The sequence below is a fragment of the Podarcis melisellensis genome (assembly GCF_964234715.1).
Source record: "Podarcis melisellensis genome assembly, chromosome: 11".
NCBI classification, from domain to species: domain Eukaryota; kingdom Metazoa; phylum Chordata; class Lepidosauria; order Squamata; family Lacertidae; genus Podarcis; species Podarcis melisellensis.
In genome coordinates this window covers 47,856,179-47,879,914 of record NC_138543.1, presented here as the reverse complement: position 1 = coordinate 47,879,914, position 23,736 = coordinate 47,856,179, and the positions used below count along the sequence as shown (strand labels likewise).

At 45.2% G+C, this 23,736-nt stretch overlaps 1 protein-coding gene across 4 annotated transcripts in view; it reads right to left on the bottom strand.

Moving 5' to 3' along the window:
• Positions 1-23,736, bottom strand: part of PDZD2 (PDZ domain containing 2) — a 202,300-nt gene that overhangs the window by 10,373 nt on the left and 168,191 nt on the right. For 3 of the 4 annotated variants that reach the window (XM_081929521.1, XM_081929524.1, XM_081929523.1), the window contains 8 exons: positions 20,997-21,129; positions 17,785-17,866; positions 16,975-17,078; positions 15,723-15,894; positions 13,986-14,791; positions 12,516-12,660; positions 5,945-9,491; positions 4,681-4,798 (listed from right to left, as the gene is read on the bottom strand). In XM_081929521.1, coding sequence (XP_081785647.1) covers positions 4,681-4,798; positions 5,945-9,491; positions 12,516-12,660; positions 13,986-14,791; positions 15,723-15,894; positions 16,975-17,078; positions 17,785-17,866; positions 20,997-21,129 — 5,107 coding nt within the window. The remainder of the gene's footprint in view (positions 1-4,680; positions 4,799-5,944; positions 9,492-12,515; positions 12,661-13,985; positions 14,792-15,722; positions 15,895-16,974; positions 17,079-17,784; positions 17,867-20,996; positions 21,130-23,736) is intronic. The other variant, XM_081929522.1, reaches the window with a different exon arrangement.

The following is a 23,736-nucleotide window of genomic DNA, read 5'->3' as shown; positions in this document are numbered from 1 at the left end:
CGCAATCTGCCTAATGGTAGGGTTGGCCATGGAGGAGGAAGCAGGAGATGGCTGCTTCCTTCTGACCACCTGGCCTCCTGGCAAGGGAAATTCTGCTCAGAGATTTCCAACCTCTTTGCCTGGAAAGTTATGCACTTCCTCCTGGGACTGGCTTAAACCTGTTGGTACAGCAAGAATGGAGCCTGTGGCATTCGTACGGAGCCCCCGGTCATCTCACGGACTATTGACCCATACACCACTAATCCGCTGCCACCAACCAGGTCCTCCCTGGTAAATTCACTTTAGTCTAAGTCAGCTTTTCAATTAATAAAGAGGAGTGTATTTTATTTCAGACACAAACAAAAGTTTTACAGCATTCCAAACGTTGTTGCTCTTTATTTTCTTAGTCTTATTTTCCTCTCTCTATCTCTTCTACCTCCCCACACTCAAGAAATCACTGCCCTAACTGTCTCTCTATTACCAACTGCCTTTCCCAACCAGCCAACCTACGAAATCCAACCATCTACCCACCCACAACTCGCAACAAACTCCTCCCAGAACTAGTTTTATAGACCCACTGACTCCACCCCCCTGGGTCCTGTCTCTGCAACCCACTTAACTATTTCCCCTCCAGCACTCTCTCATATATGTTAACGTCACAGAGCCAATCACTGATTCCAGAGAGGTCCCAGTTTTGAGTTTACAGGACGTGGCAGGACAGGAGGCCCCCAGCAAACGGTATCTGCCTAAGTGCGCCAACAGAGCTTTAGATGAATTTAGAAGTTGACGATCATCCTACTGTAGACTAAGCGCCAGTGCTACGGATTGCATAATGTTTTCCAGCCTTTGTGCCACTTTGGACTTAAGAGCAGATGTGAGAAAGTATGCAGACACAGACCGTGTTCCAAGAAGCATTTCAGTTTCATAAATATTTGAGTTCTTGGATTTTACAAACCGGCATGAATAAATAATCTCTGTACAGATTCCATGTGAAAACACTTAAAAGTGCATTTGATTACTTTTGGCTGGGAACAAAACCCAGTCTTCGTATTTCTGCAAAACTCGCCAAACCCACCTGGCTCAGCTCAACTCGTGGGACTAGCAAGCTCTAACCAGGTACTGGAATAGAAGAAAGGAGTTCTGGGAGGTCTCCTTTTCCCAGGATTCCTCTTACCTGGACCTACAGCCCAGATCAGGGGCCCGAAGCCTACACAAGGGATACGCACTTGGAGGCAGATAGAAGTTGGGGCTGGGCTGGGCTGACCACAATTGTGGTTGTTTTCCAAAGCTTGTGTACTCAGTTGAAAAAACAGAGTTTGCGCAACCATTATTGAGGTATTAAAGGCACCAGCAAGCAGACTTCTATGTAGCTTTATGCAAAGGTCTTGTGAAATTCTACCTCTGCAAATTACCAGGCCTGGAAAATTGCTAGTAGTCCAGTTATTTTCCTGATGTGGTAACTTAATATCTTACCAAGTGGGGTAAGTGAGGTGGCCACCCTCAGACAGGTGATTTGGGGTGACTTGAAATGGTGGCAAACCCGTTAGTTATTTATTATTGTAGCAAGTGCAGTAATTTGGAGACACTCCCTTACAAAAGACATTGGGGGGTGAGAGTTTGGAGATGATCCCTGTAGAATGGTATGAAGGGGTGAAGCCTGGTTAGCTCTGAGAGATCCATCAGAAAATGGCCGCTTACCCCTTTCATGGGTGGGCGGCAGCTGCGACCCCTCATGTTCAGCCACCATCCCAGGCAGCAATATTACATATGCCTGGCTGGTCATCTGACTGTTTGGGGATTTCCCTGGGCTGGCCAGTCAGTGGGACAAATCTGCCTGCCAAAAAATAATTTAAACTGGCCAATCAGAGGCCCCACCTGGCGGGCAGTGCCTTGCTCGCTGACTGGGCCTGGGCTGCTCTCGTAAAATCCAGATGTACTAAACCCATTCAGTGCAGTTGGCAGAAGAACAAACCCTCCCTCCCTTCCTTATCGTCTATTAGATTCCAGGTCAATCATTTATCATGTATCAGGTACGCCAACTCCTAGGGGCCGAGGCAGTTTTGCTCCTCTAACCCCTGGCTCCCCATGGCATTGCGTAACATTGCACATGGGTCTCCTCATGTCACCTCTGTCATGTATCCTAATGTGTTTTAACTTTGCTTGTTCCTTACATTCTCTCTGTTTAGCCAGGATTTGATCCCTTGCGTTTCGCAACCTTTCTATGGTTGTCAACGGCTGGGAAGGAATTTCATTGGCCGGTCTAGAGGTTCTGCCTTTCCTTATAGCAAATTGTCACAACCTTTGGCAGTTAAAGCATTAGGTAGAACCCTAGTCTTCATGTTTTGGGTGAAGCGATTATCACCGTGTCCAGAACCAGCGGCGGACTCAGGGTACCCCATTAAAGGGGTCTCGGTGGAAGTCTCTGTCCAGAAGCCAAGCGTAGGGCAGTTGGGCCATAGAGCTTCCAGCAGCAACCTTAGGATGGCCACCTCAGTAGATCAAGGTCTTGGGGAGGCCATAATCCTTGGTACGACCCTGAATAAGTTTCAGCCCTCCAGCAGAAGTCTGGAACTGATATACACCCAATGCCTGAGCCAAAATTCCACCTACATCTGTAATCAATAAAGCTGTGGCCATTTTGAACCCAGATGGTTGTCTGCTTGGTTCTGTTTTAACACACCTTACGGGGGGAGGGGGGAGCTGCGACTGGGACCACAACTAGCATCTGTTGTAACTTCTCCTGAAGAAAACCTCCATGTTAACTATTAACTCTGCATATTGGACCCAGACGTATTATACTTATTATTGCATGTTTACTGCCAGGGAGAGGAAGAGGTGCTTGTGGGATTTTCTTTCTCAGATGCCAAAATAACGTGGCTGGCCTTGGGTAGCATGCAGCTCAACTTTCAGTGGTGATGGTGGTGGTTGTAGCCTCATTTGATGCCTTAAAATGTCTTCAGCCAGCCCTGTTAGCAAGGGACTGGCTTTCAGCCAAATTCGCATCACTTGCAACCTCCCTGTTTCTTCACTCAAAATCCCCTAACTGTTCTTCTGATGTTAGGAGTCCCACAACAAGGCTCTATTACATACACTCCTATGTAAAATGTAGCTAGACGCTGAGATTCTGCTCTCTGGGAGAATTCTTTAAAAAAAAAAAAAGCCCTTGTGAGCCAGATGTTTGGTGGTTTAGGATCAAAAACTTGCAGCCCAAGAAGAGCTACTGGAGGATTCAAAGCTTTGCCCAAGTGTAGCAGTGTGTATAATGAGAGCACTGATGGATCCCCTATATAGATTTCTAGAGCAGCCCTTTTAAATATGGGATTGTTAAATATTTCAAATGTTAAGAGTGGGAAGAAAGAAGATGCCCTTCCAATAAACCCAAGGAATTTATAGCAGACATATTAAATTGGCAAAATTCTGAGCTAGTCGCAGAGTCGTTAATGGTACAAGATGGTCGGTAAGAGTGAGGAAAATATCAGTTCTTCAGCTTCCAATCTGAGTCTTTCGTGGCTCGTATGAATGTTGCAAAAAACTGATTATCATCCAGTGCATAAGAAGGAGGCATCAGCACACTCAGGGCAACATCAAAGTTTGAAGGACTGGGTGGGGGGATCCTAAGCGAGGGGAACTTAAGGGGAGAGGCAAGCAAAAAAAACCACACAACTTAATGGGGAGGGGTAATGAAACAGAAATAGCTGTTAGTTAGATCATGGTGTTGCTAACACCAAGGTTGCAGGTTCAATCCCCATAAGGGACAGCTGCATATTCCTGCACTGCAGAAGGTTGGACTAGATTATCTTTAGGATGCCTTCCACCTCTATGATGCTATGCATATAAGCATGAAAACTGGGTGTGAGGGGAATGGAAAGGAGTCATTGAAACGCCTCAACAGGAGCATGTCATGCTGCAACATTTTGAAGCTCAGGGGTGAGTGTGGATCTTTGGCCAAATTGATGCACGCAAAAGAAGAGGGTGTTTGCATTTCCTTTTGTACCTCGTTGCTGTTATTAAATGATTGAAAATTCAGAATCAAAAACTATTAGAATGTATGAAATTCACAAGAATAACATGTGAATGTTTAACATGTTAAATACATGAGAATAACATGTGGCATGTTATTTGCACAACTACATGCATTCGTATGCACATCTTGCATTACTATGTGTGTTTTTGTATCCCTTACTTGGCTGTAGTTTGCACTGCCACTGCATTGCAAAATTCAGAGAGGAGCAAATTTTTGAAAGATGACTCTACTTCAGTTCATTCGAAAGTGCAAATTAGGTAAGTTTCTCTTTAAATGCAAATTGAATCAAATTCCCACTATTTCCCTAATATTAGCATAAGGAATATGGTGGTCAGGGTGACAAAGCAGCTGGAGACAGGAGGCAGGCAAAACTGACCATGAACCCAGAGTTATTGACAAGCCACAAGGAGCTTGACTGATCACCTGTGCAATAGCAGCAGGGCCCCTCTTGTGGAAACGTTGCTCCAAATTGGCTACTGGGATCTTGGGAGCCTTTTTAAATATTTTTTAATCCTCCAGAATCTATCTGGTGCTGAAACACCAACAAATTACCTCTTTTGCTTCCTATGCAATATTTAAAAATATATGTGAAAGATCTCAGTCTGCCTTAAAGCAATACTAAGTTTTTCCACGAGTAAGTTAAAAATATTGGCCATTTTGATCTTGTGTAGGCTTACCTCGGCTTGTGCTTTGGCCTCTCGGAGTAAAGAAGGAAGGTCGCATTTTGTCGTCACTGAAGAAAGAACCGACTGCAATTTCTGCTGATCCAGAGTGGAGATCAAGAGTTGATCCAAGCTAAAATATGCAAGTGCAAAAAAAGGGGGGGGATGCTCTGGATGAGACTGCGTAATGGTGTAACAGAAAGAGAAATTTCTATTCCCAAAGGAGGAAACGGCCAGGAGTTAAGACATTTGCATTGTCCTGCAAAATCTGTTTCGGAGGATCAATACTGTGACTATTGTTCCTCTTAGCTAAGTATTTTCTACACCAACTGGCAGCAGCTGTCCAGAGGTTCGGAGAGGAATCTTTTCCCGGTCCTGCTTGGAGGTGCCGGGAATCAAACCCAGGTCTTGCCGCATGCAAAGTGTGCGCACTGCCACTGTGCTACAGCAATTCCTCAAGATGGAGTTGTGGCAGTGAAGGAGACATGGTGAGCTAAGGGAGAGGGAGAAATAGAAGAAGCGCTGGGGCTGCAGTGGAGAACAAGGAGCAACAGAATGTAGTCAGGGCAGGATATACGCTGTGATTCTGCAAGAGAGCTGAAAAGGAGCAGAATGTGGTATATGGTGCCGAGGACAGCTTCTTACAAATCTCTGCATTCATTATTATTTTTTTAAGTATCCAAGTTTCTAATTCTTACAGCTTCAAATACATGTTTGGAAATGTGTGGATAATGCCTTGTGAAGTTTAAGAAACTGAATATGGTTTGTAGGACTGATGTGGAGTCTTTCACTGTGCTTAGCAAAACCAGTCTAGATTATGCAAAATAGTTTCAGAATAAATTTAGGAAAACAAGAGGAAGTACGCAAAGTTTTCTGCTGTGCATAAGTTGCTCGCTGTTGCAGAATCCAGCTTTCTGTGGCGCAGAATGAGCATTTTATGCTTTTCTGCAAAGTCTGTAGCCCAGAATATGGGGTTGCTTCCAGATAGGTGTTTATTACTGAATCAGTGTTCCCCATGTATACAACTTTTGGGTACAATCCACACAAAATGTCAGTCCACCCCCCCCCCTTTAATCTGGATTTACCCTTTCCAGAAAAAATCCTATAAGCTTGTTGCCAATGTCCATTAACCTGTTTGCAAATTCACCCCCCCCCCAAAAAATCTGGAAGCACCCTACATCTTGTGACTTCTGGGAATGCTTCACTGTGTGGCTTTCAGGCTCTGGAACCTGACCCACTCGCAACATAAAACCAGTGCAATGGAAACAAGGCCACTAACCTGATTGACCAGCTCTTCCCCAAGTGCGTCTTGTTCGGGTCGGCATCGTGTTGTAGCACTTCGTCATCAGAGGCTGACCCAGGAGTGCCGCAGCTGCTGTTCCAGGGACTGCTTTCCTTTGAATGCTGCCTGCTTGCTGAAACAAGACTGGAGAGCCCCGGGCATTCATTCAGACTGGATCCGGTTTCAATGGGAAGGCCAAGAGGTCTCGCTGCAGGGGCAACTTCCAGTTCCGTTTTGAAATGAGAAGGTGCAGATTCCACAGAGAAATCCTCGCTGCACAGCTTGTCAAGGTCGGGCATGCTCAAAGCCCGCAGTTCCCGGATCTTAGAGCGGGACAAGGGGGCGTGCCTGATGTGCCCACCTGAAGCTCTGCTTCTTCGGACAGTGGGGGTAGATGGCGGCAAACAATTTGGCCCTCCCAAAGCACCGCACCTTTCGCCCTTTTCTAAGTGATGAGCATCATCTTTGCTCTTCTCAGAGGGATTCTGCGGCAGTTGCATTAATGCCGCACTGGTTGATGATTTTGTCATCTGCGCGGGGACCGGGGTTTCGCTTTCACAATAGGAACTCAAACTACGTCTCAGCGCCTGGACAGGGTCATTGATGTTGCTAGCCGAAACTGCAGACGTACCACCTGACAGTCTTCTACCAATAGGAAGCTTTGAGCCAAACGAGGTGGAGTGTATGTCTATCGCTTTGACCAGGGGCCTATCGAAATTGGCAAGGTTCTCAAACGATTTAATTCTCTGTTTCACGGAAAAAGAGGAAACGGGATCGTGTGGCCAGTTGAGCTCATAATAGTAATAATTCCTCCTGCAGGTTTTCAATTTGTCCGCGATTCTGCTGCTGCTATTGGTCGAAGGCAATTCTTGACTGTTTGATTTGGGGGCGCTGTGAGGCGTCTCTACTCCATCTTTCGTGCCATTCATCAGACTGAGGTGGACAATTTTTAGCATGCCCAACTCTGAATGGGGGTACTTTTCGCCCGAAACGTTGCTCAGGATATCCTGGACACAATGTGTCGGCGAATCCATAACATGGCTGTCCTCCCTCAAATGATTCGATAGCTGGGTAGGCACTGAGTAGGTCCTTGTCACAGGCTTCAGTGCATTGTGCATGTTTTCTTCCTCAACAGTGCTCTGCCTAATGTTCTGAACATTGCTTTCTGGTTTGCTGGCCAACCTAGTGTGTCCTTCCTCCTTCTCCAGAGGCAACTCGCGAATCATTGAGGATGGTGGGAAGGAGCTAGAAGACAGCCTCACCTCAATGAAAGTCCGCTGAATTTCCTGGCCTGGTTGTGGTTGCTGGGTAGGGGAACAAAGGTGGCTTGAAGACTCTTTCTTAAAAGGCTCAGGGTTATCCAATCCCAATGGCTTGATTTCACACCCATCACGATTCAACAGTCCATGGTTTTCCGTCCTGTTACTCAAGACAGTCATTTCAGAATCTGCATTTATTTGGGAAGAGTTTTCTCTTGTGTGGTGTTCATCCAATGTACCTCTCGTGTCATTGTCTATAACCACCTGACCTGTGACCTCTGCATCTTTTTCCTCCGCAGGATTCTCTGCTGTTCCAGAATCGACAAGTTCCAAACTGCTAATGGGTTTATCTTTCTTGGCTTTGACGCTGCTCCTGTCGCCGTTTGACAAAGGTAGAGGCGATTCTGGAGGCACGGCTGAACATGGCTTATTTTCCTCATCCTGTTGAAGAATCCTGGAGCCCATCGAAAGGCTCCTGCTGGGTGGTTCCAAATGTGTGGCCAAGTTATGGAGCGATGTGCCTTTCTTTGGCAGAAGCCTGGGTGACGACTGGAAGGGAAGGGATGCTTTCTTCGGATCAGGGCTGCCGGTTTTCGCAGGTGCAGCACTCGGGGCATCCGACTGAGTCTTGGACTTGCTTTTAATGATAAGACCCTTTAACTTTGGCCCTGGCTTGTTCCGTTGGTTATTTGAAAGAGTTTCCGCTATGCTCTTCTGAGGAATCCCTCTAGTTTCATGATGCAGTTTTTTGGAAGAGGAGGGACTATGTGGGACTACTGTGCTCACTTTGCACTGGCCAGAACTTTGGATTTTGACATTTTGACATTTTGAGGCATTTGCCTTTTCACTCTTTCCTGGCAATTCGTGAGCAGCAGCGGCCTTACTCAGATCTTTCGATTTTGTCAAAAGGGGAGATTTGGGACTGTTGGCTGTTCTCTGTGATGTACAGTTCACAGGAGGGCTGTCTGGTTTGTTCAAGTGGCTCGAGTCACTGGTTCCTTTCTTCGTTGGGGCAGAATTGCAACCAGCCATATGACTGCCATCATCTGCTGCTAAATCCTCTTCTGTATGCAATGGCTCCTTTTTATTGGGTTGGTCTTTGTCAAGCAGATTGCAGTCCCAGCCATTGATGGTTTTCGTCATGCGCAAGTGCATGTCTTGGGCATCTTGTTTGGAAGCCTCACATGCCCCCGCAAGCCTTTCTTTGCTTTCCATGCTTATTCTCTCTCCTCTCCTTAAGGGGCCATTGTCGTGGAAAGAGCAAACTGCACTGCTGTGATCTAACCTCTCAATCCCAAATGGAGAAACCTGAGAAGAAGGAGGAAAGGCCGTGGATGGAGCCACCTGTTCTGCACCGGAGTGCCTTGGAGAATGTGGCTTTTCTAATAAGGCTGTCCCACTGGATTCTTCCAGCGAACCAATTTCTGCCTTGATTTCAGTCTGTAAAACACCATTTGGAGGACTGCATTCTGGTGGATGACGAAATACTTTGGGGGTAGGTGGGACCAGCTGTTCCTGAGGAAACTGTTGCTGCTCACTACTCAGACAGCAAAGTTCAACTCGCTCCTCGTCTGACTCAACTGCCTTATGGGTCTCCAAGGGATTGTCACAAGCAGGCTGCGAGGGGGAAGCTCTGGGAGTCTCCGCTACAGATTCTGTGTCTGAACTGGAATCTTCGGCGGTAGCATACATAGATTTGGGGACAGTGTTCACTTTGCTCTCCATCCCAGCCAGGGTGTCTTTGTTTAAACTGCTGAAATTCCTGGAATAGTTACTCAAACGGGTTTGGTTCACAGTGAAAATCTTGCTCGTGTTAATGGAATCCAAGACGGAAAACCCCAAGATTTCTTGCGTGCTAGTGGCATCATTCAGAGTCCTACATGGAAGGTCATTCTTAATTATATCTGCTCCAGAATGAGAACAGGAATCTTCTCCCCTCCCATCTGCATCTTCCCTGGCACACCTGTCCCTGATGAATGAACACTTAGCATCTGTTTCATCCGAGGAAGATGTTTTGCCAAGGAAGTCATCCATGTCTCTCAATGGTACCACAGTGCTGTCCTGAGCATAGCTGCTTTTGAAGGAATCTGCTGGTGTTGCATTGGTCTTTGCATCAGACGGCAATGCTGTCCCTTCTGCCACGTAATTGGGGTTGCCCCCGTGCAAAGGTTCTTGGTGGTTTGCAAAGCTCCTCTCTTCTTCGATCATAAGAATATTGCTTGGATTTCTCTGAACGGCTTCGTCTGCCTCCGAAGATACAAGGAGATTTGCACATCGGTTCGTAGCTGCATAAAGAAGGAAGCAAAGAACCAATTTCAGCTTCTAAAGTAGGCGATATTGCAAACCGTACACAAGTGTCTGGTTTTTATTTTTAAAGATCTAGCCAAAGTCCAGTGATGGATAGGAATCTTTCAACCAATTTTCACCATGCTCCCAGATAGTGGTAATATAATCCAACTAAAAGTAAATACTTACATAATATGTTATAAAGAGCTAAAAGTATATTTCACAACACATCTGCTATCTCTTAGTAGTCCTTACAACATCCCTATAGGTAAAGGTAAAGGTATCCCTGCCCGTACGGGCCAGTCGTGTCCGACTCTAGGGTTGTGCGCCCATCTCACTTAAGAGGCCGGGGGCCAGCGCTGTCCGGAGACACTTCCGGGTCACATGGCCAGCGTGACGAAGCTGCTCTGGCGAGCCAGCAGCAGCGCAGCACACGGAAACGCCGTTTACCTTCCTGCTATAAAGCGGTACCTATTTATCTACTTGCACTTAGGGGTGCTTTCAAACTGCTAGGTGGGCAGGAGCTGGGACCGAAAGACGGGAGCTCACCCCGCCGCGGGGATTCGAACCGCCGACCATACGATCGGCAAGTCCTAGGCACTGAGGTTTTACCCACAGCGCCATAGGCTACATCCCTATAAGGCAGGCCATTTGAGGGGGAGGATGCTTAAAGCCAAGTTAAGATCAGAACGGGGTCATCCAGTTAATAGTCTGGGCTCTTTTCTTGCACTAATTCTATTTCTTTGTTTCCCAATTTTTATTTTCTGCCTTAAGTCTCTTAACACTTGCAGTTCAACCCTCCAGCACAACAAAACCCCTCTCTGTTTTAACCATGCATCCTGTCGAAGTCTGAACGGCGCTATGAATAGTATTTTCATATTCCAAAGGGTAGGATTGCAGGCTTGACCTTGTCAAGCAGGCCAGCAAGCTTTTGTTACATTGAGCCAGCATCTGTTCCTCTCTAACCCAGCTGCCATCTTGGAAGGAATGTTTGGAAATCTTGGCCTGATGTGAGGAAACTTAGAACTCAGAGGCACCTCTGGAGTGCCTCTGATCCAGGTGCAACATCTTATGGGACTGCGCATAGGATTTCAGGGCTGAATATCGAGGGATTCCCTATGGTCACTATGAACAGCAATTAGCTTGTGTTCCACTTCAGTTGAAGCGCTGCCTAAACAGCCCGTGCAGCATTTATTTTTTTTTAAAAAAGTGCATTTGTTTTACATTTGTAAATAAAAGCTCTCTTCATTTATTTCACATGTAGCTGAATGTGCAAATACATTTGACCACTGAATGTATTTTGCCACTGATAAACATGATGTTGTTATGGAGACTCTGTGTGTGGTTTCTAGTTTGTGATGGCTCTTTCACACATCCCTTGAGGCAATTCTGATTTATCATAGTCTTTAGTTGCAAATTAATTTTATCTGAATGTTGTTTTTATTATTATCTTTAAAAAGTTACCTACTGTGATCATCTAAGCCTAAAATGCATTACAGATTACCCTTCTGGTGCCATACAAAGAACTTTAGATTTGTCAGCCTTTTTTCTTTTTAAAAAAGAAAAAAATATATTGCTTGTATTGAATTATTGAATGCTAACCATACCCAGGGCAGTCCCACTGAAGTAAAGTATCTGATTAACTCAGATCTGTTAATTTCAGTGGGTCTACTCTGTGTAAAACTGAGTTGGCTACAACATGTGGGTTTAAAGCACTGTTCTTGGGTTTTGGATTGTATTTTTATTCTGTCCTGTCACATTTCATCTGTTTACTTGTAAAGCACCCTGGATGCTGATGTTAAAGGGTTAGGGTTAGGGTTAGGGTTATGCAAACCCACGAGCAAACGAATGAATGGATTTAAACAAATAAAGAAAATAGTTTCATTTCATGAAATGGCTATTGTGGACATGCTACAAGGTCAGTCTCTGAATGGCAAATCACTGGGGAGCAATAGCGGAAGGAGTTATTGTCCTCATGCCCCTACCCCAACCCTGTGGGCGTCCTGGAGGCTTCTGATTAGCCACTGCTGGAAACAGGATTCCTGGACTAGATAGATCTTTGTTTGGTCTGATGCTCCAGGGCTCTTATGTTCTTAGCGTATATTCATTACTCCAGGGAGCATCATCTGACTCTCACGGTGCAATCAAAGTGCAAGTTTACTCAGAAGCAAGTCCCACTATGTCCAGTGGGCCTTACTTTCAGGAAAGTAAGTCTCAGGATTGCAGCCTCAGTGTAAATTTTGTTGCTGTAAAATAGTGGAAGGTTTAACACTTGTAGACTGGGAGACCCACTGTAAGGCAATTTATTGACAACAAGGTTTAACTTGCACATTGGAGAAACTGGTGTGGAGCTCATTTTTGCCCCCAAGTGAGTACCACTGAAGATATTTTTCTATGTTGGCATGCACGTGTGGAAGCTTTTGGGGGCCAAATCATACATAACATTGTTCCTCCAAATAGCAATTGCATGATTTTTTAATTTATTTAAGTAAATAACAGCTGTCCTCCACCCTCTGTTTGAGATTGCAGCATGGGGAAAGCTTTTAACCCTTTGCCTCTGTCACAGTCACACTCCAGAACAGCTTCTATTTGCATCCAAAGGAAAGTTCCCACCAGTGATTTCCTCTCAATGCAAATAGCAGCTGTGGTGGGGCCCCCAATCTAGATTGACACTGTGATAAGAGTGAAAGGGTTGGAGCTGTCCTCTCCCTAACTTGGGTCTTTCCGCTCCACCCCAGCTATTATCTGCTTTAAAAAATATTATTATTGGGCAGTTGCTAACGTCATGTTGCTTATTTCATAAAATTGATTCTTGCTTGACTGTAAGGAAAAAACAGCAAAGCGTTTTCTCTGTATCTCCCCGTGTAACAGCAAAGGAATGCTTTGGTTTATGCTTCTTCTTTTTTAAAACCCTCTTTCGTTCCTTACCTAGATAATATATATACAGCATATAACTGCACAGATTTACTGATCACCTACCCCAGCTAAATCTTGCAGTACCAAAAGGGAAGCAAACCTCTTACCAGCAACAGCTTTCTGGATTTCCAGTGTGATGGATGTGGGGAGGCCTCGTACGTATTGGCAGACCTCCTCGTAAGAGAACCCATGGATCGGGACTCCGTTGATGGCAAGGATCTCATCTCCTGGAACCAGCTTCCCCATAGACGCCTGTTAAAATTGCAGTTAGGGGTGCTATCAGAGGAAACAATTCAGAGGGCAGAATAAAGCTATATATTATTATGGTTTAGCAGAGGGGCAGCCAAAATGGTGCCTTCTCTATGTTGTTAGACTACAACTCCCATCACCTTGTCAGCATGGCCAATGGTCAGAGATGATGGAACTTGCAGCCCAAGAACTTCTGGAGGGCACTATGTTGTCTACCCCTGCTTTATTGTTACACCTGAATGCAGCCAATAACTACCTTGCCAGATCAAGACTGCAGAACTCAACTATTCTGGCATGTGGTGTCCACCAGCCAGGCACCAGCCAGATGTCTTGGAGAAGCTGAATAATCAGGCAGGAAGACAATGGCACTATCCCTATTACTTGACCCCACCATCTGGAACTCAAGATAGGCTGGCTCTGAACACAGAATATTACAAATTATCATGGCTATGTTGGCATCCATCTGTCTCGAAAGACAATGGTGTGAGCCTCCAGGGGAGAAGTCAAACCACGGTGTTAGCAGCACTGAAGTGACTTTCCACAGTGCTGAAGCCTATGGAGGTCCTGGGCTTCCCGGATGACAAGACCCCCCTCTAGGCCTTGCTAATGTGGTCCAAAGGAAAGCAGAGCAGGTTTGGCATGGCTAATAGCATAGATAAACTTATCATTCACAATTCTGCCTTTTTATTTTTACTAATGCCACCTATGCCATGAGATGCCTCTGTTTCTTGTTTCGATTAGTTACTGCTAACTTCCAAAAGGGGGCTCTCTTCATAATAATTTGAAAACCACAAGCCTAGGTAAAAGAGATGAATAAATAATCACGAGCTAAATTTTTTAAACTTAAATGGCAGTCCAGTTGTTCTTCCCTCTCAAGGAGCTATGGGCCTTTAAAAATTTAATATTTTCTGCTTCTAAACGACTTGCTCTCTATACGGCTCCAATCACTCATCCCGCAAAACTGGCAGAGCAGCAATGATCACTGTTGCAATTACAAAAATGGATCCATTCGGAACAGTGAATTTTCCCCATTGACTCTTTAGCTGAAGGCAGCTAGGATAGGTATGTGCTGCCAAGACCTCCCATTAATAACAGCATCTTTTTGCAGGGGTTGAGGAAACTGGAAGACTCACAAAATTAACGCTGCCCATGAATATAACTCTTTAATAGCATCACTCTATATATGTTTACTCAAAAGGAAGCCCTGCTGAGTTCAATGCTCAATAAGACTTAACTGCACCCTAAATTTCCTTGCATATTCTGAGCTTCCTTCAGTACTGATATCCTATCAGGAAATGCAAAGAGCAGGGAAAATTCAAAGCAAGTACCCTTTCAGCTGCTCCTCCTGGCCGCAAGCCTGTTATCACGACACGCAAGGGGATGGCATGGATTTCCAGGTCAAGGCCAAACGATTCATTTTCATTCCGAGTTAAGGTGACCACTTCAGGGTGGCTCTGCCCAAGAGGACTCTCCTGTGTTTCGCTCTTCCGGAGATGCGGAATCATCCTCCCGCTAGCTCTGTTCAAAGCGCTGTGCTCCTCGTTCTTCTGCCGCGGGATGCCATGGTATTCGATGCTCATCAGGCTTTTGACTCGAGTGACGGCTTTGTGCTCCAGCTTAGGGGATCTCTTGGACTCTAGCTGCGCCTCCCGAAACTCCTTCAAGCTCAGGTGGCCTGGGTGAAGATCGGGCACGCTCGCGTAATCAAATGATTTGACCGGGAGGAAAGCAGAGTCCGCTGCGTGCTCGGCAGCGCTGTCTGACGAATCCCTAAAGCCAGCGACACCCGAATCGTTGTGCAAGTTTGTCCCTGGTTCTCTCTCTGGGTTTGTTGAGCCACCTTTGACAGGAGAAGTTGCAATGGCAAGCTCACAGTTGCCCTCTGCCTTCCTCTGGCCTTTGGGCCTCGGTCCCCTTTGTAGCCGAGCGCCATCTTGCTTGGAAAACTCATCCTCGTCGCTTGCGTCACCATCATAGAAAGCAAGTCTCCGCTGCCTCTGGAAGGAGGTACGCGGACCTTTGGGGCTATCGCTGAAGCTAACGTGCCGAGTAGTATTCTCCCTTTGCTTATTGAAGGGACCAGGTGAGTTGTTTCCACTACTCGGTGAATCACATATGCCTGATTCTTTGGTAGCTAGGGAAGAATGCATGAGATTATGATTTTGCAACTCAATGACTTAAAAAAAACAACCGCCAGAAAATTGGTGGTAGCCAACCAGAAAGTCCCATCAGTGCAATAACTTTTGATAGTGCAACAAGACTTCCCCCTCCCCCCCCCCCACCATGTGCTCCCCAAATCTGCTCCGATGTCAGAGACTGTGCTGAGGAGGGCTGCACTGAGGAGGAATGGTGGCAGCCTTCCCCTCCCCTGATCCTGAATCTTCCCAGGAGCAGGAGGACAGTATAGATTTGGAACAGCGGTTTGCAGAGGGGCATAGTGCAGAAGGCAGAAGCTGGGAAATACTAGATGGGGAACAGCTAGGAGACGAAACACAGTGAGAGAGTTAGTTAACAGATTCAATGTCTCTGGAAGGCACTCCTCTGCTCTCCCGAAGGTCCAGAAGAGCTCATAAAGTGGCAGAACAGAAAGCACACAAAGCAGAGAGGGGGCAAGCTCAGATTCCATGACATAGGAATGACATAGATATGGGGATGTAATGAGATCCTTCATTGGGAGCACCGCCATTCTAGGAGATGGATTCTTTGTTCTCTCACTGTCATTAAAGTTTCTAACTGGTAAGAAGACTCCTTTTCCCTTGTTCTGCTTATCTACTGCCACAGGGCGGCGCGGGGGGGGGGGGGGGGAGATGATTCACTGAAGCCTGACGTCCGGTGGTTGGGGGAATAGATTTAGGGATTGCAGGGGCAAGAAGGTGAGCAGTCCTGTTGCACAAGCAGAAATCCTCATGCCGATGTGAGATGTTGCTTTGCTCTACTTTGAATACAGCCTGAAATCCTCATCCTCTTCCAAGCCAGAAACTCAAGACTATGCATAAAAAAGGCAGTAGCAAAGGGAGTAACCATCAAGCATCTTTCAGGTTCCATGCATTGTCACTCTGGCTTACCTGGAATACCAGGAGAAGGAAAACATTCATCTAAGGAGCTGCTCCCACTCTTTGGTCGGAGCGGCTCTTCATCGCTAGAGCCAGTTATGGTAGTCTCTGAAAGTGACAGCTGGCTTGCTCCGTCTTGTAAGAAGTATTGGGAAAACTCCGTTTCAGAATTGATGGATCCCTGCTGAAATAAAGCCCCGGGGGGGGGGGGGCACAGGATGGTCAATTAGAGCAGTGCCATTTATTTATTTATTTGAAATTATTAAAAAAAAAGTTTACAACAAGAATCTCTATAGACAATAAAAACCACAAACATGTAAAAGTCAGAAAAAACCAGCTAACCGCTATGGAAAGGTGTTTTCTTTGTTGCCTGCATTAGCTGGGCAGCACATAAAAGTTTTTGACCGGCTTTTAAAGGTTAAAACAGGCTTCCCATGGGCAACTGGTTGGCCACCAGTAATCTGATCTGTATTGGCCTTTGGTGTGATGCAACAGGCTTCTTCTCATATTAATAAATAACTTGTTCCATTGTCAAATTACATTTGCTATAACCTTCTGTGCTCTGGCACACTGTTACCCGGTGTGAGATGAGGGTGGAAAAACACATCTTTGCTCTCTTCTATGCTGGCTCCCCTTCCCACAACAGCTTCAAGGGTAGAACTGCAGCACATGACTTCCCCCAAAGGATCCTGGGAACAATAGTTTGTCAACGGTGAAAGGAACTGTAGCTCTGTGAGGAATAAACTACAATCCCCAGAATTCTTTGGGGGAAGACATGGGCTTTTGATGTATGATGTGATGGCAGTCAACGTATGTTTGAGGGGCTGGGCTTTTGGATTGTGGGAGGTTGGTGAAGATGTTTTAACCATTTTACATTTTTAGCCACTTCCCCAGGATGCTCACAAAAGTGGGTATGTGTGTGAGGAAGCTCCAGGATTTTCCCTGTTGAATAGTGGAAAAGATGAATAAAGGACACAGCTCTGTTGGATTCACAGCTCTTTATTTCAGCAGTTAGAACTGCTCCTGGAATCAGACTGACTGCAACCTAGCTGGCTGCTTTATATAATACTAAGTAACTCAAAACAGTAACAACTCACAACCAGCTAACCAATCAGGAGCGACAGTTTTCAATCCTTCATTTACATACTGGTGGCCCTGAGTGAGAACTGCCATCTAAATACATAACATTCCCCAAGCAATATAATGATCCACTGAAGTTCACACTCAAAACACAAATCATATTGTTGAATTTTAATTCTTTTACCCGGCTCCCTGGCTCCAAGAAACGCTTCATTGTCCAGCTCAAGGGCGAGGAGGCTTCTGTCTGTTTGGACTTCACACTAGGCGATGGGCTTTTGGGCAGATTCCCTGCTAATACAATTTGGTTAGACAGTGAAGATTTCAGATTGGAAAACTATTTGCACATAAGCCATTATTATCAATCTAACTGGAGTCTGTGCATGGTGGGAAGTAAGGCGAGGTTTTCAATATCTTGGGGGTCAATGTACAACATGTGACTGTTCAGGACCCCAGAGTAAGAAGCCCCACTCCTTGAGAAGTAACATCTAACAAACCATATTCTATGTTTGGAAGAGGCGAGAATCTAACAGCCAGTCTTTTGAGATACTGTGTTGTGGCAATAACTGAGTAGATCTACCCAAAGAAGTCTCTGGCATGGCCCAGCTACAACTGGTACACCAACAATTCTCCTTACTTTGCCTAATCGTTTTTTTGTCTATGGTTTTGTTGTATATAAAAATTAATGAGGATTTATGCCTTCGATAAAGAGCACTCTTGTGGTGCTTTTCATCCCATGTAAAAGCACAGAAATGGAAGAGGGCCTGTTTTAATCCTACTTGATCTACTTTTTCCCAGAGCCCCTGGGAATGTCAACTTTCCCCCTGTAAGTGTGAGGGGAAGGTGAGCTGAGTGGGAAGAGAGCTAACCAGGGAGGGCAGTGCCCATGACCCTCTCTCAAAATTCCAAGTGCACCCATAGGTCCAAAAATGCTAGCGACCTCTGGAGTAAATAACAGACCGATAAGATGCAGTGTAAAAAGCAAATGAGCTTGTACCTGTGGTGTGAGGGGAAGAAGCGTCCTTGCTTTCTCTCTGAGTGGTGCGGGCAATGGCTTCATCCATTTCTTGTTCGGAAACCTAACGTGAAGTTGAAAAAAGTACGCTAAAGTTTATACAGCAAAGGATGCTCACTGCTAGGTTTCTGGTTTTTGGTTATTTGTTATACATATTTTTATATCTAAATGCAACCCCAGCCAATAATCTGTCTGCTGTGTTGAAATTGAAGGCTCCAAGTAATCTCCAAGGGCACATACAGCTGATTGCAATCATCCAATCAGGAAGTTATCAGAGTATGGAGTACAATTGCTTTGTCCAAAAGGCACCACAACTGGCAAACCAGTCAAAGCTGGGAAAAGATGCTCCTAGCCACAGAGGCCACCTGAAACCAGGAGCACTCCCAAACTGCAAATCTGCTCCTTCCAGAGGAATGCAACCACATTCAGGGCAGGCTACCTCCTCAACTCCTAGATGTGAGAATTTTGGACACTTACATCTCTTCAGGATTCAGCTTCAGTTTACTGGCCCATATCCAACCCAACCCAACCTCCAAACATAGTCTAAACACCTCAACTGCCTCTCCTGATTCAGATGGAACACACACACAGAGAGCTAGATGACATCTGCATATTGATATATCTGAAGGAGCATCTCTGACCCCATCTTTCAGCCCAGATCTGAGGTCCAGCTCCAAGGTTCCTCAGAGGTTCTCTCATTGTAAGAACTGGTTACAGGGAACCAGGCAGAGGGCCTTCTTGGTAGTGGCACCCATCCTGTGGAACACCCTCCCACCAGATGTCAAGGAGATAACCAATTATGACCTTCCATAGATACCTGAAGGCAGCCCTGTATTGGGAAGTTTTTAATGGCTGGTGTATCATGTGTGGTTTTTATATTCTGTGGGAAACTGCTCAGAGTGGTTGGGGCAACCCAGTCAGATGTGTGGATGATAAATAACAAAGGGGACAATATGGAACCCTGAGCTACATTCCTGGAGGTTGAAGCAGAACCACGGAAGCACAGCGCCTCTAACCCCTACCTCCAGAAGGATGCTATGGTCCACAGAAGCAACAGCTATAGAGAAATCAAGGAGAATGGGCAAGATTGCAGCCTCCCTCCCCATTTCTCTCCCTCATGTTGATAAATGTCACCAACAAAAGCGGCCAAGGCAGTTTCAGTGTCATAACCAGGCCTGAAGCCAGACTGCAATAGATGGAAATAATCAGCTTCCTCCATGCCAGAAGCTGGACAGCAACAAGAGCCTTGCCCAGAAAGGAGATATTTGCAACTGGGGCCAAAGTCATCTAACACTCCTGGTTCTCGGGTGGTCTTCTTATGAAGGGGCTGCACTACTGCCTACTTCAAGGCAGATGGTACCTCCCCCTTCTTCAGTGAGGCATTACTCTCTCCCTGGATCCACCCAGTCAACTCCCTATGGCTTGTTCTAATAAGTCCATATGGTCAAGGGGTCAAGGAGGCAGGTGTCACTGTGCTTCTTCAAGGACCATGTCCACATCCGTCTGGCTGTAGATTATTTTGTATGCTCTGAGATACACATTAATAAAATCCATACTTATTTTTTAAAGCCAAAATGAAATTGGTGGTCTGTGGGTTTGCTTTTTAACTGCCCACCCAAGCCTCAGATACTTTTACTCTCAATAAACAATATACTGTACAGTGTTTGGATTTAAATGTGGGAGTTGGAAAGGAATTGAAATGCATAATCAACTTTTGTGGTTTGTAATGCCAGTGGAAATCAAATGCATCTTTCGAGAATTAAAATTAGGCACGTAGGTGGGTCAGAAATCAGAACTTCGTTGACTAGAGAAGAACAGAATTAACCCCAAAGCAAACTCAGCAGTTTAAATGAGGTTTTAATGTCACATTCACTCGGAGTAATGAAAAAAGGGAGAAAAATATATTTTGTGGTAATGGTTTTGGAAGGACATAAAAACCCCAAATACCAGGTAATATGGTAACAAAAATATTCTGTGTGATGGAATGTAGATTAGCTATAAAAACATGGATATTTAAAGAAGGATGCCTTTTGTATATGCATATGCATGTACCATCGTCATTAATATGCACTGAGAGCCTTTTGGGCTTAAAGAGCAGGGTATAAATGCTTTCAACAAGCAAAAATTAGAATAAACAACGTTTTCATGTAAAACTAGACAAGTTCAACAGAAGTGAAACTTAAAAAGCTGTAAAGAGCCAATTGCAAAATAATGGGAAAATGTCCACTCCAAAACACAAGGCGCTCTCTGAAATATGAAGGACTTTACTTACAAGCTACAGAAGTGGGCTTTGTGGAATTTCCTGGGGAAGGATGTTCTCCTATATCAGGGGTGGGGAACCTTTGGCTCATAGGCCAAACTTGGCAAGCCAGGACATTTTGGGGAGCCATGCCCACTCGCCCCACTCGCCCCACGTGTGACACTGGACAGGACACCAGGTGGATAGTGGGTAATGGCAGAACTTTAAAGGAACAAACAAGAACAAAGCATGCTTCCATCAGCTGCTGGGAGGCGGGAGAGCACCTTGCTCAAGGAAGGAAAAGCTGTTTGTATTCAGTGGAAACTCCTTCTCCCTCCCAGCATTGCTTTTGGGAGAAGGACAAACCTGTCCTCTTCTGGTACACCAACTAAAACAACTTCCTCCGAGAAGTAGGATATATGAGTAGGAAATATGGACACCTTTTGCTCCTGAGGAGGATCACTGGTCAAAACGCACTAGGCAATCCTCTGATAGCTGTGCCGGTCTAAGGCCTGCCACGCCTTTGCTTTCCACAACTTAAGTGCCAACACCAAAAAGGCCCTTCTCCATCCTGCACCCTATCTTATAGGACAGAGATAGGATACAGGATGGAGAAGAGCCTTGTAGGAAGGAGAGGAAATGTAAGCAAATCTGCTCTCTTAAATATGCAGGGCTAGAAAGGTGGTAACTAGCACTTCTATTTTGGGGTTGTGAGATAGGTTCAAATCCACTGGATGGAAACTTGTAGCAGCAACACTCCCATTGGTTTTACAGGGGGGTCACACAAAAACCCCTCTAAACCGGAACTGCTGGGAATTAAGCTTAATGATACATTTCGATGAAGATGCATGGGTGCCCTGTTGCAATAAAGTATTTCTACATGTGCACCTATTTCAGACATTTGAGGATAATAAAGGTGTGGGACAGTAATGGCCCAGACTGCATGTCTCCTTACCTTTGGGTTGGGATGGCGGCTAATGATAAGGCTAACTGGGCCAGGGCCACATTCACTCAAAATGGCATACGCTTCGCTCAGAGCCGCATGACGCAAACTGACCGAATCTGCTTCCAGGATCTGATCTCCACGGCTAAGGGAGCAAACATATGCAGCCGATGAGATAAGGCATGGACATGCTTGCAGGGTGCAAACACACACCAACTGCCGAGTCCAGGAATTGCTTTTATCCTTAATCAGATGCCTGGTCCTCGTAGCATCGTACTCATTGTTTGTTTGCTCACGCATTCATTTCTGAATATCTTTACCCTGCTTTCCTCAAGGCAGAATTCTTCAACATCAACTTTGTTGGACTGGTCATGTTGTGCGGATGCCTGATGATCGTCTTCCAAAGCAACTATTCCGAACTTAAAAATGGAAAGCGTAATACTGATGGTCAACAAAATAGGTTTTTAAAAAATGTAGTATACACACTGACAACTGGGAAACACTGGCCTGCAAGCGCTCCAGTTGGAGAACAGGCTTTACCAAAGGTGTCATGGGCTTTGAATAATAATAATTTATTATTTATACCCCGCCCATCTGGCTGAGTTTCCCCAGCCACTCTGGGCGGCTCCCAATCAGGTGTTAAAAACAGTACAAGGGAGACGCAAGGGAGAAACGTGCTAAGAGGAAGGCACGCTTGGCAGATCCACACCATGATCAACTCCCACCCGGAAACCTATGTCCCCACTGTGGAAGGACGTGTAGATCCAGAATTGGCCTCCACAGTCACTTATGGACTCACTGCTAAAACCGTGTTTATGGAAGACAATCTTACTCGGCGATGAGTGATTGCCGAAGAAGCTATTGGGAGTTCAAGGTGATTCACATCCAGTGACTGGCTGAGCACATATCAATCTGTCTAGGCCTTAAGATTGGCCATAGAGGTTCTGCCTGTAGGCCTTTCAGCAGAGGCAATTAAACAGGAGGCGAGGCCTTTTCAGTGGTATCCCTGTACCAATGGAACTCCCTCGGGTCTTTATTTTATTTCTTTTTACTTAGCAAGGTGTATGTACTTACTTAATCAAAAAGTGTAACTAAGCAGTTTACATAAAATAGTATGACATGTTCATTTTTTAAAAGCTGTGAGGAAAGTATACCTTGAAAACACCGGATAGAATAAAATTAGAAAAAACAGACGGTTTTAAAACAAACAAACACAATAAAATTATGTATCTGAGCAGGCTTGCCTAAACAGAAAGATGTTTTAAAAAGATGCTGAAAGCAGTACAAGAAAGGTGCCTGACTAATATTAATAGGCAGGGAGTTCCAGTGAATGGATGCTGTCACACTAAAAGATTGGCTTCTCTCAAGTGTGCAATGAACACTGTGTGCCACATATAAAAGGGGCAGTTCCACAGACTGAAGTGGTCAAGTGGGCACATATGGAACTGGACAATTCTTCAAGGAAAGAATTGGCCTCAGGCTTTAATATCTTTTCACTTCAATCTGCTTTTAGTTAAAGATGTTGAGCTATATTTTAAATTATGGCTGCTTTTCCTTTTTATATCCTATAAAATTCTTTCATTTGTTTTATCTGGACTGCTGGGGCAGACTAGGGTGTGTTTTCTGCTGTGGTTTTAGTTTTACGTGTGTGTGTGTGTGTGTGTGTGTGTGTGTGTGTGTTTGGGCTCTGAAAAGTGGAATTTTTAAAAAAGAGTGCGGGGGAACTAAAATAAAAAAAAGCAAAACAAATTCTATCAATAACCCCAAAAACAGCCCTGTAAGGCAAGTCAATATGATTATTCCCATATAGTTGTACCTCAGGTTAAGTACTTAATTCGTTCCAGAGGTCCGTTCTTAACCTGAAACTGTTCTTAACCTGAAGAACCACTTTAGCCAATGGGGCCTCCTGCTGCCGCCGCACCACCGGAGCCCAATTTCTGTTCTTATCCTGAAGAAAGGTTCTTAACCTGAAGCACTATTTCTGGGTTAGCGGAGTTTGTAACCTGAAGCATCTGTAACCTGAAGCGTATGCAACCCGAGGTACCACTGTATTGGAAATGGGTGGGGAAGATTGGCTGGCCAGCTGATGCATTTATGGCAGAGATGTGGGGATGAGTTGGGGCTCAAAAAAAGAAAATTCAAAACGAGGATTTCTACAATGCGATTCCCCTAAGCCCTGTCCTCTCTCTTGTTTTCTCAAACTTATCTGGCTATTAAGACTCGGTATGAAGTTACCATTAGATCACAGCTGTATGAAATCACCATATGCCCAGGACCACTGGGAGCCACAGGCAATGCAGATTCCATGGCTCCCAACATGAGAAACATCAGGTGTGCATGCTTAGAACAGTCTCTAAACCTTAACAGGCAGGCTGGTGAAAGCCTTCCTCACCACCGCCAAATAAAGTCTGGTAGCAATTTTTTACTTTCTTATGTTTATATCCCACCTTTCTTCTGTATCAGAACCCAGGGTGCCATACCACCACTTAGACCAGGTGAGGTGCATGGAGGCCACTAACTGCCTTTGTATTCCTAATGGTATCACTGGGAACCAATTTTTCGAACCAAATATATAGGCATTACAGTGGTACCTCAGGTTAAGTACTTAATTCGTTCTGGAGGTCTGTTCTTAACTTGAAGCAACACTTTAGCTAATGGGGCCTCCCGCTGCTGCCACGCTGCCGGAGCCCATTTTCTGTTCTTATCCTGAAGCAAAGTTCTTATCCTGAAGCACTATTTCTGGGCTAGCAGA